This window comes from Narcine bancroftii, chromosome 1 (genome assembly GCF_036971445.1).
Source record: "Narcine bancroftii isolate sNarBan1 chromosome 1, sNarBan1.hap1, whole genome shotgun sequence".
Lineage (NCBI taxonomy): Eukaryota > Metazoa > Chordata > Chondrichthyes > Torpediniformes > Narcinidae > Narcine > Narcine bancroftii.
This window is the reverse complement of record NC_091469.1, coordinates 19,890,172-19,906,483: the sequence shown is the minus strand read 5'-3', so window position 1 is coordinate 19,906,483 and position 16,312 is coordinate 19,890,172. Positions and strand designations below refer to the sequence as shown.

The following is a 16,312-nucleotide window of genomic DNA, read 5'->3' as shown; positions in this document are numbered from 1 at the left end:
GCCCCTCGCTGGTCTGCTGCAGTAGTCATCTTCCCCATAGAGTCATCCCCCAGGCTTCTCTTGAACAGTGTATGTTCTCCTCGTTTCTGGTGTCCTGCTGCTCTCCTGGAGTCTTCAACCCCTCACTCAGGCTATACTACCCAAAACAGGTGCCACCATCTTGAGAACAGACCCCATGGTTGCCGGCATTTTAAAAAAATACCAGTCGGCATGGAGCCACCAGCATGAGAACTGAGCAGCAGGACCATGTGCCGCATTGCTGTGTCTCCGCTGTCCACTCTCCCGAGTCCGCACCAGTGGCAGTGCTGCTGTCATAGCAGCTCCACCATTTTTTTAAAAAAAAGTATATTGTGCTGTAAAATATACTCAAATTTGCTCTCATCTCTTTGCTGCTAGAAATTAACAATTCTATGAACAATTCTCTGATTTGAAACCGACGCATCAAGCTCAGGAACCACTCACGCTTATGTTTTTAATTCTAGAAAGTACTAATATCTCATGATTTCGTCTGTGAATAATAGAAGCAGCATCATGTGTTTTGATTGTATTCTGTCCTTATGTGGTAGCATTTAATGCACAATCACATATTTCCTCAAAAGTAGTCAACACCGTCCAATATCATGCCATCCTGTTATTGAAAGCTCTGGTATTATGAGAGTTTTGCTTTTCCCCAAAACAAAATGGTCTTTCATGGGCACAGCACAATCGATTCATGGAGGCAAGATCACACATTGCAACACGTTAGACCTCTGATGAAGATGCTACATTGTCATTCCTCCTGCCAATTCAGTCTCTATACTACACATAGCAAAATCAGAACCACATACAAGCATGAAAACAGAAATGTAACAGACATTTTCTTTATGCTCCCTCCCATACACGCTGAAAGTTTATTATTTCAGAATTAATCATTTCAAATTCACATTCAAAGATCGTTTTAACCGATTGAAGTGTTCTTTTATATTATTCTGCACAGACACAATTTCCATTCTTTACATTAGCCATGATTGAGCTGAATATAATACAAACTATTTCTATCTGTCTGGATTTAGTATAGTCAAAATGAAGTATAATTGACATATATATAATTTCACGGTAACTTGTAAGCAGTTTTTTGTGCCGTAGAAGTCTGTCAAACTAAGCAGCAATCTGTTCCATGTTTTCCATTTTATAAAACTAACTGGAAGCTATGACAATGTACATTACCATAATGTGCATATCCATTGAACCAATTATTGAAACAATAAGCGCTTTCATCAAATTGTCTGGATTACATAGATTAAAAATAAATGGAATGTACTAATGCCAAAACAGCTGGTGTACCTGAAGTAGTGTCAACAGATGCAAGCATAAAATATAAGAGTGCAGTGTGTCAGAGATAAGCTTTAATTATTTAGACTATGTTAGATGGTACGTTGTAAATCTGTATCTATCGTATCTGAAATTTCTGCTCGTACCTTAAAAATAATTAAGGAAGTAAATTTAAATACTCTAGTTACTTTTGGACAGAGTGCAAAATTGTAGTTTGTGAGTTTGAAAGCAAAGTAAACATAAACAAATCGGATATGTTTTAGAAGAAGCTTTTATTGCTTATCTACTTTATAGTAAGTACTTACGACCTGGCACTTACGAAGCAGGGAAAAAAAATGAACATAAAAAGAAAGTCAAGGTTAGAATAAATCAAGAAAATAAGTATTTATCATTATGTATGAGCCAAGAAAAAGGGAAAAAAAAAAGATGGTAAAGGTGAGCTGAAGGGAAACTTTTTAAGAGAGACACTTTCTTAGGCAGTGACCAGTTGTATAACCTATCCTCTTCATTACTGCTGCCTACATTGTGATTTATATATTTGTGATATGATATCATATGCTCTGTTATAGCATTGTTAAGTGGTCTGTGTTCCAAGGAAAACCTGGAATTTTTCTACAGATGAATTGTGGAGAGCAAAGCTGTGAGAAATCAGTGGTGGGTTAAGATGGATTTATTAACTTCTGTCATTTCATTTGAAAAGAAGTGTGGTAAAATTGTCTACAAGACTCCTTGTATCATTTAGCATTAGTAATCAAATAATGTTGCTCTCAAATCCTCAGCTACTCCGAGAATCTTTCATTCTGTAATCTTTAATTTTAAAAGTATTAAGCACCACAGAGCTACTAAAATAAAAAGGGTCATGCTTTACAAATCATAATATGGCAAGATGAGGTCAATAGAACAGATAGCATTTTAGAGACCCCTGTCACAATCTTCTTGTCAATTGATCCAAAATATAATTCCTTGGTCATCTCTAAACAGGGTCAGTCTTTTAACTTGGGGCAACCATCAGGGTTCATGTAATGCCTTTGTATGCAGGTATACGTGTCTCTGAAAAGCTGATATGCATAACCAGGTAGTTTTTTCAAAACAATGTAAATGTGACAGAGTGCATGGAGAAAGAAAAGGCATGTCACATAGTTTCTAACTACTTTGAGTTCTTTCATCTGTCAGTATAAAGGAATTCTGAGTCTTGATGTGAAGCTCTAGTCATGGTCTCTGACATCTGTGGCATAGCCGTTAATCAAGCAGCATGAGGTAGTTGGTGGCAGCTTGTTCCAGTGTCTATCTACAACTAATTAGAGCATACAAAATGGGTCTGTCGCACTCATCGGAACAGCAACAAGCAAAATCGGTGCATTGCTAGCTCCGTCTGTATATGTAGTTAATTGGCTGGTCAGGTTAATGAGCAATTGTAACAATTAAAAATGAATAGCAGCACATTAAAAATCACAAGGTTTCGAACGAGCACTTGCACTTTAAACCAGCATTTTTTTAAACAGTGAGATTACTGAATACTGACTACAGATTGAGCATTACATTGTTTTAAAAATGATCCAGCAATTGGAAATGTTAATAATCCACATGTAAGAAATACAAAGTTAACATTCACATACCAGCACAGGGGTTAATGCATTCATTAAATAATAAACCATTCCCTTCCCCCTTACTGCTTTACACTTCCAAAGATAATCACCAAATTAATTTTCCTAGCATACTACAATACATGAATTATTACAGAGCTGATGAATATCTCTCCTTTTATTTAGTATTGTGAAGGCTGAAGTTGTGTTTAGTACCTGAACATGAGTTTGCCATGAATATACCAGTAATTTGGAACAACTCCAGTTTATCAAAGTTTACTGCTTTGCTGCCAAGATGAAGACCTCGAAGCTGAGAGGAAGCTACTAGTTCTTCCATTAAATTTATATTCAATATCTATTGTGGATGAAACCAGAATTAACCTTATCTGGACACTCCAGCATCCATGTTTAGCATCAAGAATCTCCATTCATATTTAGCAAAGTTTGTTCATTGGTAGAAAAGTCTCCATTCAGGAAAAAAAATAGCATTTGAAAGATTAATTTTAATTAACATTTCCTCAACTTGACCAGGAAACTATTTTCAAATACTTTATTCACCAAAATGGAATTGCTATGCCAATGAATACAGTACATAATGAGTCAATCAAACCGGAAATGAAGTCCACAATATCCGGAGCTATTTCTTGTTTTCAAGTTGAGTAATGACAGTTCACTATAGTCTTGGATTATTTATTAGGTTTGTTTGATTAATGGAAAGATCATACCAAATAGAACTGGTTGTTCAAGATGGAAAACATGCCAGAATTGGCCTGTCATCAGCTACCCCCTCCCACTCCATTGAAGTATCTCACAGAGAACACCTGCAGCAGCACAGATGCGCCTCAGAAGATATGTTGTCATATTTGGGACAAGCTGTTGTGAGCCTCATCCACCAGACTGAGTCTTTAAATGTTGTGATGACTTTTGGTTGTAATATAATTTATCAGTCTGTTTGACAAATTGACATGAATATTCTTTTGGCTTTAATACCTCCTGGTTGATAAAGGAACAGATTAACAGGAATAATATGACAAGTGATGATTAACTCTTGAGCTATGTTTTAGTGTTGGTGGGTTACATTTTCCTTTAATGTACAGTGTTTGATGGAAGTGATGCTCTCACAAAGGATGCAGCTGCAATGATAACAAGACAAATGGAAAACCGCACCAATGTAAGATAGCCCTTCCCCAAAGGGATCCTTTCAGGGAGTACAAGGGAAATGGGTTGCATTCAGGATCCCAAAGGCTTCATGTTCTCATTGTGTCCTGGGTTATGATGGAAGGTTTGACATAAAGACAAATTACAGGACTGCCAAGGTGAAGGCTGAATGTACAGATATAGTGAGAAGGAAGTTAGGTCACATTCCACTTATGTTTCATTGAAAGGAAATAGAGAAAGGAAACTGCAGTCAAAATAGTGACATCCCATGGAAAATGGAAAATCAGGCTTGTTTAAGTTTATTGACTTCCTGTCCCTTCTAACAGTCCAAACAAAATCTGTCCATTTTGTTGTCCAAATTTACTAATTGGTTTTTTTCAGAATGTAACAGTTTATTTCAATAATTGAAAGAGATTATTTAAAGTATGTTGGTACTTCTATGCAATTCAAAATTCCAGCAAGCTCCAGTTTGTTCAAGTATCTTTCATAATTAGATTTAAATCCTCTGTATAAGTGTTAATATGTATATATTTGTGTTTAGTGATTAGCAATGGTTACCATTATAAAATGGCTCAATGGCATTTTTTAAATGGAATTAGTTTGTGTCAGAGAGGATGTGCATTAAGTATGCATTCATGTGTGGAATTTCAATGCATTAAGATCAAAGGAGTATTAGAGTAATTTTGCCTTCTGGGACAGACAAAGCAAGTTAGCACTTGAATGCCACGTTATGTTTTTTTTTGAGTGGGTGCATCCCAGATAACCATTGAAGGCTACATGGAAAATGAAGCCCAAGTCAGGTAACTGGCATTACATTTCTATGAAGTTGGCACTAAGTTGGTAAAGGATCAACCAAGAGGCATTTTAACAAGCAATTTAAATATCAGATCACATGGAATTGATTGTGCACTATTGAATTTTATTTTTCTGGACATGATGGAAGAGAAAAATAAAAAGAAGCAGTGGCAGTCCATTAAGTTGCAAGCTGCACAGCATGCGAAATGGTGACTTACACTTGGCTATTTAGTATTATGTTTCTTTCAACTCAATGAAAATGGGATCCAGTGAGTATAGGAGAGGTGCAGCAGTGATGTTGACTGCCACTTAACTCCACCATGCACTGAGTAATGTTGTACTCCCAAAGGAAGAGAAGGGACTACTCATGAATGCTAATGGGAAATATGCATTGAGGTCTCAATGTGTTTTAAACCATGTCCTTCTGTTATGTACAGGTTGCACATGCAAGCTGCACTCCCATTTCATTATCAAGGTTTTCTGATTAGAGACAGTTTAGTGCCATAGATATCCATGGGATTATACTTTGTAAGAGAAAAGGGCCAATTTATTCCAGCCAGCCTACATTGAAGTCATGCCTGCTTCTCTGAAGGGTGGGGGCTGGAGGTGTCTTTGGCTACAGTGGTCAATAGAAGCTAATATCAATGTTCAGGGAGATTGGAAGAAGCCATGGATAAAAACAGCTGTTTTGCACTGCAGTGGATGAATTGAAGAGTAAGTGTAAGGTTCTCTGCCCACATGAGGCTTAACTATTGTGAAGTGACAGTGTGGGAGGTCACATTCAAGGTCAATACCAGGTAAGTTGTGCCATACTAAGATGCTATAGACACTTTTCTTACCTTTTGCTGATAACCATGAGCCAAATGCACCTATCCATACTTCAGTCATCTCCTAACAATCAGACCTAATACTTACATCTTCATCACATCTTCAAATGCCTACCACTCCAAGCTTTACACACACCCCATGACTTCCACATACTGTCATAAATTCAACAATGGCATGCAAAAGTTATGGATATAGAACAGCACAGAACAGTAACATGCCCTTCTGCTCACAATATTTTACTGACCATTATAAACCTACTCCATAATCAATCTAATCCTTCCCTACCTCACCATTTTCCTACATCCACGTAGCTCTCTAAATGTCTTTGAAATGACTCTTTTGTACCAGCCTCCACCACCACATGCATTCCAGGCACCCTCCACATGCTGTGTAAAAAAAAAAACCTACATCTGCATTCTCCCCTAAACTTTCCTCCACTCACCTTAAATGGATGTCTTCTGGCATTGGCCATTGCCACCTTAGGAAAAATGTGCTGGCTCACACTATCTGTGCCTCTCATAATCTTAGACACCTCTGTTATGTTGCCTCTTGTCCTCTGTCGCTCCCAGGAGAGATGTCCAGACCCATTGCAAGATACCCACCAAGACAAGCCAATGGTCCCAGCAGATTGGCAAGATATGCTTTCATTTCCATCACTTTTTGGACTCAAAGAAGGTGTGACTATTAGTGAGTCCGTAGCCAGTAATGATATAGAGAATGCTGAAGATGACGGCAAATCCATACAAGATCTTCCTACTCACATCCCACATTGCTCTCATATACCATTCTGCCACATTACGCTACTTGTGCTAAGAGGGAGAACACAAGGTGGTGAGTGGTACACAAATCAAACAGCCTGTGGCCTGGATAGTTTCACATACTTTAGAATCATAGAATACAACAGCACCGACACAGGCCATTCAGCCCACTATTATTCTTTCCAAGCCCACTAACCTGGACCTGGACCATATTTCTCCCATCCATGCACCTATCCAAATTTTTCTTAAATGTCAAAATGGAGTCCGTATTCACCATTTCCACTGGCAGCTCATTCCATAGTCTCACCACCTTCTTCTGTGTGGAAGTGTTCCCCCAATGTTCCCTTGAAACATTTAATCTTTTGCTCTCACTCCATGTTCTTTCGTTCTTATCTCACCTAACCTCAATGGAAAAAAAAGCCAGCTTGCATTTACTCTACCTATGCCCCTCATAATTTTACATACCTCTGTCAAATCTCCCCTCATTATCTGATGATCTAGGAAACAAAGTCCTAACCTGTTTAATTTTTCCCTGTAACTCAATTCCTGGTAATAACTTTGTAAATCTTCTTGGCAATCTTTCAAATGTATTGATACGTTTCGTGTAAATAGGTGATCAAAACTGCACACATTATTCAAAAATTGGCCTCACCAATATCTTATACAATTTCACCATAACATCCCAACTCCGATACTCAGTATTTTGATTGATTTACTCTGGATGGTGTTGGGGCAAGTGAAGAGCTTGCACTTTGCTTGTAGCTCACAGATGGTGATAAGACTTGATCGAGTCAGCATTAGAATTTCACTATCTGATCACAACCTCGGCTGCCACATGATAAACACAACAATTAAGGGGCTGATCCAGTTAAATTTCTGATCAACAGGAAACCTAAGATTTTGATGACAAGTGATTTAACATTATCAATAGTAAATGGCTTGATCTCTCATTGCACAGTGTAGTCTATGTTATACTCCATACAGCTGGTTTCATGACCTAAACATGGTTAGTTCTGCTCAGACCACCTCTCAAATGAGGTTCAAAAGTCATGCCTCTTTTTGAGTATGTACAGGAAAAGATCAGGTCATTGCTGTCCTTACTTTTTTCCCCCCTTCCCCCTTCCCTACAACCACTAGCAAGGAATATCTATACAATCTCCAGGGTGCTGTAGGCCTCTATGTCTTTGGTTCCCCTCTGTAGTGTTTAAAGGAGGACACCTCACTTTAAGTCCATACGGCGATATTCTTGACTCAGCACACTTATTGTGTATTCAGTGATGTAATGGAAGATAACGTCTTTTAATATCATGTAGCAGAGTGGAATCAGAAGCTGGGGGTCCGCAAGCAGCAATCAAAGTACTGGGATTGCGCGGGATATTCAGAGTCTGGGGTTGACTATTAGTTATAATTTAGATCGAGTCCACGCTGCTGAAGATCCAGCTGCGCTGGATGGGTCACGTCTCCAGAATGGAGGACCATCGCCTTCCCAAGATCGTATTATATGGCGAGCTCTCCACTGGCCACCGTGACAGAGGTGCACCAAAGAAAAGGTACAAGGACTGCCTAAAGAAATCTCTTGGTGCCTGCCACATTGACCACCGCCAGTGGGCTGATAACGCCTCAAACCGTGCATCTTGGCGCCTCACAGTTTGGCGGGCAGCAGCCTCCTTTGAAGAAGACCGCAGAGCCCACCTCACTGACAAAAGGCAAAGGAGGAAAAACCCAACACCCAACCCCAACCAACCAATTTTCCCTTGCAACCGCTGCAATCGTGTCTGCCTGTCCCGCATCGGACTGGTCAGCCACAAACGAGCCTGCAGCTGACGTGGACTTTTTTACCCCCTCCATAAATCTTCGTCCGCGAAGCCAAGCCAAAGAGAAGAGATAATTTAGATCTGCATTCTGACCTGAAGCTTTCAAGTCAATAATAATCACTTTCAATTAGACAGCCAGTGCACAATTGGGATGGTCACAATATTGGCCAACCTCTGTGCATGTTGTTCTTAGGTTTGGTTTTGCTGGACTCTCAAGGCCCATTCCCTCCTTTATGCACAGGGAGAGGCACTTGGCTGTTTGATCACAATCATTCTGGACAAACTCTTCCATAGAAAGAATAATAAAGGCCATTTAAGACTTGGTCTAGCGTGTGGCAGCTCTCGGACACAATCTCCCTGCAGTGGGGTCTCAGATGTTATTTCTCCTCAGTCCAATTTAGATTCACTGAGCACCTTCAGTCAGCTCGCTCACCAGCTCATCTCTCCCTTCTGCTCATACCTGTCATGGATTAGTGCAGCCATTGGAGGCATTTAAGGAGATTCTGGGTTCATTCCCTGCCCACAGCATTCTCTGGAACACTGGCAGAGGTTTATCTCCTGCAGCTCTTGCCAGCAAGTTACACTCCAATAGATCTGTAAAATTATCCAGGAACCCTTTAAATAGGGAAGCTTGGAGTGAAGATCTTCTTGCTGCAAAATATCAAAACACTTCCATGTGAGATTGACACAAAGGCCTGGGTTTACTTAGTGAGACCCACTGGCTGTTCTCACTAAGTTTCTATGCTTCAGTTTGAACTTGCTGTCTGAATTTATTGTGGACCTGATCAATAAGCCCCAACTTCACATATGGCCCAACACCAACCCCCTTCCCCATAATCATAAAACAGCTGAGAAAGCCTCAAGAATGCTCTCTCTTTAAGCCTGAAATAAATAATTAAAACATTTCTAAATGTTGCAAAGTCATTGCAAGCAAAGCTAACAATTGAAAACACCAAGTAATTATTGAAGACGTATCTCCTTCCTAAAATTCATTTCAACAGGGTCATGGAGAGGAAAGGTTGAGCATTAGGGACCAATCCAAGCATTTTGGGAAGTACACATGATCAAGTTGGGCTGAAGGGCCTGTTTCCATGCTGTAAAATTCTATAACCTTCCTGGTAGCTGTAAATTCTCAACTGAGGGATGTGCGGGTGGAGGCAGAGTGGGGGGGGGGGGGGGGTGGGGTGGTAGGGGGTGTGTGGTGCAGTTGGAAATTATCATGGAAATCTATGCTCCATCATTAGCCTCCTGTTGAGGTCCAGTGGTGAAATATCCTAACCAATTTACGGTAAAGAATCTATTGGAACTTCTGTATTCAAATATATGTGTTCCTTGTTTACATAAACAAGGGTAAATCCCAGTAGTCCAGTGGTTCCCAACCTTTTACTTTCCACCCACATACCACTTTAAGCAATCCCTTATTAATCACAGAACCCTTATGGCATAGAGAATACTTAAAGTGGTATGTGAGTGGAAAGTAAAAGGTTGTCTATCACAGAATTAGCAGGATTCAGCATATAGTCTGAGCAGGGCCAAGATAGGCCAAAACATATTAGGGTTGGTATAAATTTGGAGTTCTGAAAATGTTAAAATCATTCCAACCCTGCATTAGTGACTTACAATTATCAAAGCAGTTTAATCCACCGTAAATATGCGTTGCTCAAGATTTGTGAATGAAGTTGAAAGCAAATTGGCAGATGAAACGCTGAAAGATCCTGCCAGGTGCAGCCAGGTTTGATGGTCATTGTGGGATAATTTTGTACCTTTCACATCTCCATCAACTGAAGGAAGTAAAAAAAGATCTGAGCTGCAAGCATAGAACCTTCTGAGTACAGAGGATAAATGGCCATTTTATTTTGGTTCACTTTTCCAACTTCTTGTAGCCTGGTTCTTTCATCAGGGAACAATTTTAGCATTGCTTTGTGCAAACTCCAGGGGAACACACCTGTCATCACAGCAGGTCCTTCTTGCATCTCAGGTCCTTCTGCATCTCAGGTTGTGATTCTGACACGTGTTTCTTTCATAATATGCAGCTGTAGGTTTTTAGAATGGACTATGCTTGAGTATAAAGGTTAAATATTAAAGTTTAAAAAGCCAATAAAGATATGGAAACATTTGAAAGTTATTCTTAAAGCAACCAAACTTGGATCAGGGAATTAAAGCTCTTGATTCTTTTCTTCAGCCATAAATGATCAAAAATACTTGAAGCTACAGCAGCAAATTTAATTATTAGTGTCTGAAATGGAGTTGAACATGTGCAGGGTTGCATTTCACCTCAATTGTCATCTTTTGTATTCGTTCAATTTAATAAAAATATTTCCATATTTTTAAGCTATTTGAAATTGCCTCTCAATTTCTCCCTATTTTAACCAACAAGAATCTCATTCTTGAAGACTGTTTTGTGATTCATTTGAAGGATTTTAAAAAAGTTAATTTGAGAAACATCTGTTTCATTTCATTCTAAAAGAAAATTGTAAGTCATTTTTTATGCATTGATTTTAATGTTAATGCATGTTATATAAATGTTGTATTTATACTTGCATATTAAGGCTTCAAATTAACTGAATTCTCTGGCCATGTGTATTTGTGGGCAAGAGTTAAGCTTGTTGCTACTTTGTGTTGTTGGGAAAAAAAAGAATATTAGTGTTCTGAAATCTGCTTTTGGATTTCCCTCTCCTAATTGATGATGTTGCTACTTGAAGCTTCCTATTCAGGTGAATGAAATTGGGAACACACTGGCATGGAAAGGTGAAATCTGAAAAGCTCACCTTGGCTGTGACAGACTTACAGTGAAACTCCAGGCATGATATAGGTTCACACAAGCTCAAGGCTACTTAAGATGCATGTAGCTTAACATTCATGAGCACTGCAAAATCCACACAGAAAACAAAAGGAATAAATAAGTGAAAAAACCAACAAACTTTATCTTATGTTATCGTCCTTGCCCTGTTCTTTATCATCCTTCACTTCTGATATTTATATAAGTTAAGAAATAGGCAGAAGTCTTTAATTGATAGTTAGGGATGGTGTGTGGGTAGGAATTACATTTTTTGCTTTCCTTTTTAATTTTTCTTTCATTTCAGGTAATAAATACACTAACATGTAATATTTGGGTTTGTCTTCCTTTCATTGAGTTTTAAAGAAATGAAATTATTTAGTCTGCAAATGAGTATGTCATGCAAGGAATAAGGTACTGGGAGGACTGGGAATAGTAGATGGCACCAGTGAAAGAAATAATTCAGTATTGATTGGGATCAGATGATTTACAGTAAATCAAAAATTGTCCTCAGTAAAATGATACCATGGCAATGATGAAGATCTGAATTAAAATAATCGGGTCTGAGTACTGACTACTTCTGTTCAAAAAAGGTGAAGAGACAATACTGATTTTCAAAGATAATTAAAGTCATTGAGAAAGAGGATGGTTGAGTGTCGAGAACAAAACTCTTCTGTTTCAGTGACAAATGTACTGGTATTCGGCTGTGAGGAATACTGCAGTCCCTCAGATTACAAGGAGGAAGTAGATGAAATCGGGTTGGAAGATCTGTAGTGCAATAATGTAACGTGGGATTACAGGTACTGGGGTGTTAGTTGGAACATGTTTGAGTAAGAGAGCTGAAAATGGGGATGGGGTTCAATTTTCTGAAGTCTGCTTGCATCTCAGTAAAGTAAGGAGATATTGCTGGATCTGATTCTATGGAATAAATGACCAAGTGTGAGAGAAAGAACATATTGGTTACACTGATCATAGTAAAATGTGTAAATTAGGAAGCAACCAACTGAATTAATTGGAGGAGAGCCAGCTTCACTCTGGCGAGCGGAGACCTGCTGCGGGTGATAGGAATCAGTGATGATCTAGTAAAATCACAAGAAACATTGGGCAGCATTTGAAAAAAAGCAGTGTTATGCCAACAAGCTTGGGTATCCGAAGGCAAAATCCCCTTCATGACCAAAGAGATGGAGAGGACGATGAAGTAAAAGGAGGGATGCAGAATGAGGAAAAAAAGCAAGAAGAGGGAAGAGAGAAAAGAAGGGGAAAGGGTGAATGAGAATAATCTGATGATGACCATGAAAATGAAGGCAATAAGTGGGAAGTCCATGAAGATGTGGCTAATTGTGATCAAAATGTCAATCTGGAGACAAAGGGTGTGACTGTGAGCCTGTAAGCAGCCACTCAGAGGAGGGTATGAGTTCGCCATGAATGTACAATCCTGGGCTCCTTGTGAGATCCAGTAGTGGAGCCTGAACATACTGGAATTCCCCAGTGTAACAATCAAACTCAGTGCAGTAATAGAATCCCTTAGGTTTCCCAATTTGGATATTACAAGGAAAAATCTATCTATTTTACATTGCTTAATTTAACATATTTTATTATATCCTAGTATTTAGATTATTTTAAATAATTTCTTTAAAATGTTTAAATGGCTTTGAATAAATATGAGAATATATATAAAATGTTAATATATTGCATTCCTACAAATTAGAGACATTTTAAGATGGTTAAAAATACTTCACATATTTACAGAAGGTTAGACTCCATCTGTACCTGCCGTACCAAGGCAGGTAAACCCCAGGTGTATGTTGCCTGAACCCTACCTGCTTGTGAGGCCTCAATACTCTTTGCCCTCCTACTCACAAGTTTAGTGTACAATTGGGCAAGGGTGGGCAGGCAAGTGATCTGTGTGGGCAGTTTAGCAAGCAGGTATAATCCACCACTATTTGCTCCAATGGATATATTGGTCTTTGTCAAGCAAAAGGATGCTAACATACTCTCAATAAATAAGGGGGATATGAATGTGAATATGGGAATGGGGGTTGATATGAATTGATAAGGAGAATATACTGAGAAGATTGATTATATCAAAGTGAATACCTGAAAGTGATACATCCAGGTATCTGGCACCTATGGGGATTGGTAGATGTCGGATAAATATATTTTCCCTTTGCCTGGGGCTTACTCTTACAAAAACAAAAATACTGTGCTGTATTTACACTGAACAAATTTCATTTGCATGAATATATAAATATTGAAGCATTTTACTTTATTTTCAGACACATTCTTTGAAAACATTTAACTGTCAGTGCATCTGCAGGTTCCTCCACCTCCATGGAGTTACCCGAAAGATGAACAATAACATTATAGATAATTAATACCCCCCCTCCAAGTTTACAGATAAAGCCTCTGATCGAGGTGAGTCTTACTAAGCAGAGATAAGGAGACACTTTAAGAGAGTCACCCCAACGGTGAAAGGCATCAACCAGTTTTTCATACTGGACAACACCATTGCTGTTTCACACAATTTTATTCAAACAGCTGCTTTGAGGAAAGCACGATCAAGGCTCTCCGCTGGCTAAATATATGCTCCCATCTTCACCAAAGGTTTACGTGTTACTTCATAGAACATCTACAATTTTAAATTTGCTTATTTTTACCTATTATTTTATTCTTATTTATTTTAATTTTTATATTTATTTTCCTCAATTTTTTTTTGCCGGTTGCTTAAGGATGCCAGAGGTTTACAGCACAAAGAGCAAAGTTTACGTCTTAGTTCCTATGGATGTTGTGTGACCAGCTGATTTTCTCTGGACCACTTGTTCACTGCAGTCAACCCCAACATCTGCAGACTTTCTTGTTCCACCATAGTAAAATGTGGTATTAGCTTAGAGTTATGCCAGATTTGAGTATTTCATTCACAAAGGGTAACAGGCTGTGGACCAAGTATTAGGATATGGGATTGGTGTAAGTTGGCACTGATGAACAGCTTAGACATAGAGGGTAGGGGTAGGTTTCTCTGCTGTCTGACTCGATAATTCTGTCATTGGATTCTCGGCTTGGGTATTGTAGACAGTGTTTTACAGAAACTTTATTTGCATTTTGAACTCTATTAGTAATATAGACTTTCATGATCTGCAGCTGATACAAAATGTAATAACGTGAACTTTGCCGAGGGTTGTGGTAGATTTCCAGTTGAAGGGGGTGGGATGGTTGAACTGATGTAGTGTGTACACCAGATGGAACAGGAAAGAGGGTGAAATGATACAGTGTGTAAAGAGACTACCTTTCACACTGCCAAATACATATGGGTTGAACCGGGTAATATTGTTAGGAGTAAGTGTCAGAGCCTGGCCGAGTTAACCAACTAATCGGCTTCTGGTGGTGTGAAAGCACAACCTGCTCTCACACTGTCACTACTGGAGGTGGGACTTCCCCTTAAAATGCCGGGTTGCTGATTAACCAGTTAAACCATGGTGCAGTGGGAAAGGCTCCCGAGTGCAGCATGCTTGGTAAGTGTACTTGCTTCCGAGGAGGGTTGGCAGGAACACAGGGACCCATGAACATATGTCCACAATTATTTTTTTTAAAATGCAAGGTGGCTTGAGAATGCAGTTACTGATACAAATTTGACACAGATTTTATATGATGAAGGAAAGATCCAGTAGAGAAAAAGATGGAGCATGTAGATTCTCAGAATATTATCTCAAAGTGAACTTGGAATAACTGTGTGTTTGAAATAATGGATCAAGTGGTAATATATCTAAATGTACAGAACAGGCAAATCCAAATGCATATCATAGCTTGATTAAAACAAAATTAAGCTCTTTATGTAACAGCAGTGACATTTAAAGATGTTGAAAATAAACAGCTGAAGGGTAACAAAGAAAGATACTGCAGTCTTAAAATTTGCCATTCTGATTTTTTTAAGCAAGTGCACTTAACAAAAAGTAATAAAAGTTAAATGTAGAAAGTTGGATAGCACACCTTAAAATGTGATGAATTTAGTTTCTGCTGCAGCTTTCTAGAGGAAATTAGATTATCAACAAGTCTAAAGGTGGGAAAATAGGACCAAATAGATACTGTACGATGTAATGGGCCAAATGGGTTTCTTTACTGTAACAATTTGAAGCTTCTATTCTACTCAAAGTGATACAAAATAAGTGGAAGATTTTCTTTTGATTGAACCGTGCTTGATACCTCCAGAAACATGAATTTATTATAAAATGGGAATTAACATATCACCAGGACCCTATTTTCACATGCTGGTATTATCAAACGAATTGGAACACAGAAATAAATAATGCTTCTGTTCTCACTTGATATTAAGTATTTTACATTTCACTGAATAAATTCTAAGTCAATCACATCACAGACTAAAGATTGGGAAAGAACCAGTTAAATAATTGAAATGGAGATAAACAACCTCTTAGGAAACTTGTCTGCATAATAATGAAAATCAAAATTCAGCTGAAGTCCTGAAATTTGTTTAAGAAGCCAAATAAAGTTTACATCAAAATAAAATGAACATTATTAATTATCTACCAATTTTTTAATGATTGATAATATACTAATTAAAGTATTTTAATAACGTGCATTTTATATACTTACCAGACATCATTATGTTTTGATCCTATAAAGTTAATTTTTAAATTTGTTTTATTTATAGTGAACTAATTTAATTGTGTGGTTTGTAAGTATCATGAAACATAGAAGCAAATATAAACTTGTCAGTTACATTTTTCTCTTTATTCAAAGATTAACAGTTTACATTGTCTCAACCTTTGTGTGTGTGTGTGTGTGTGTGTGTGTGTGTGTGTGTGTGTGTATTTCATTCTCCACTCCTTATCAGGGTTCAATATAAAGTGCAAAGATTCAGTTTTTGGTGCATGTGGGCATATTTGTCCAATGATGTTTTATGACTGCTCTGGCGTGTCACTGAAGTTGAATCTAAATGTGGGTGTCATTACGTGTAATTTATTTAAAAAATGGTCAGACAAAGAATATTATCGATCCCAAGTGCTTCTCCTAAACGAAATTCCTGGAGGTATCACCTGTGGAATCATCTGAGATCAGTCTAAGTTCCTCATCAGTTCTTCACAGTTCTATGGAATGGGTTTCTGGACTGGAATGAATGAATAACCAGTTCTAGCTGCATAAACCTTAAGAGAACAAAGTAAACATTTTCTCTTGTTAACCTTTACTCTGTCTGTAATGTTGAACCAGTGTGGTTGACTTTCTAATATTTCTTGATTGAAATCTGTGTTGCACCTTAATCAGACTAATGCCTTT

The 16,312-nt window shown here is 38.2% G+C and overlaps 1 protein-coding gene across 10 annotated transcripts in view; it reads left to right on the top strand.

Moving 5' to 3' along the window:
• Window positions 1–16,312, top strand: part of LOC138755431 (nuclear factor 1 B-type-like) — a 315,639-nt gene that overhangs the window by 257,355 nt on the left and 41,972 nt on the right. Inside the window, exon 11 of one of the 10 annotated variants that reach the window (XM_069921465.1) lies at window positions 3,081–4,497. The exons of the other annotated variants lie outside the window; for them this stretch is intronic. Coding sequence (XP_069777566.1) covers window positions 3,081–3,095 — 15 coding nt within the window. The 3' untranslated portion in view covers window positions 3,096–4,497. Of the gene's footprint in view, window positions 1–3,080; window positions 4,498–16,312 lie in introns of those variants that run through there. 10 annotated transcript variants of the gene reach the window in all.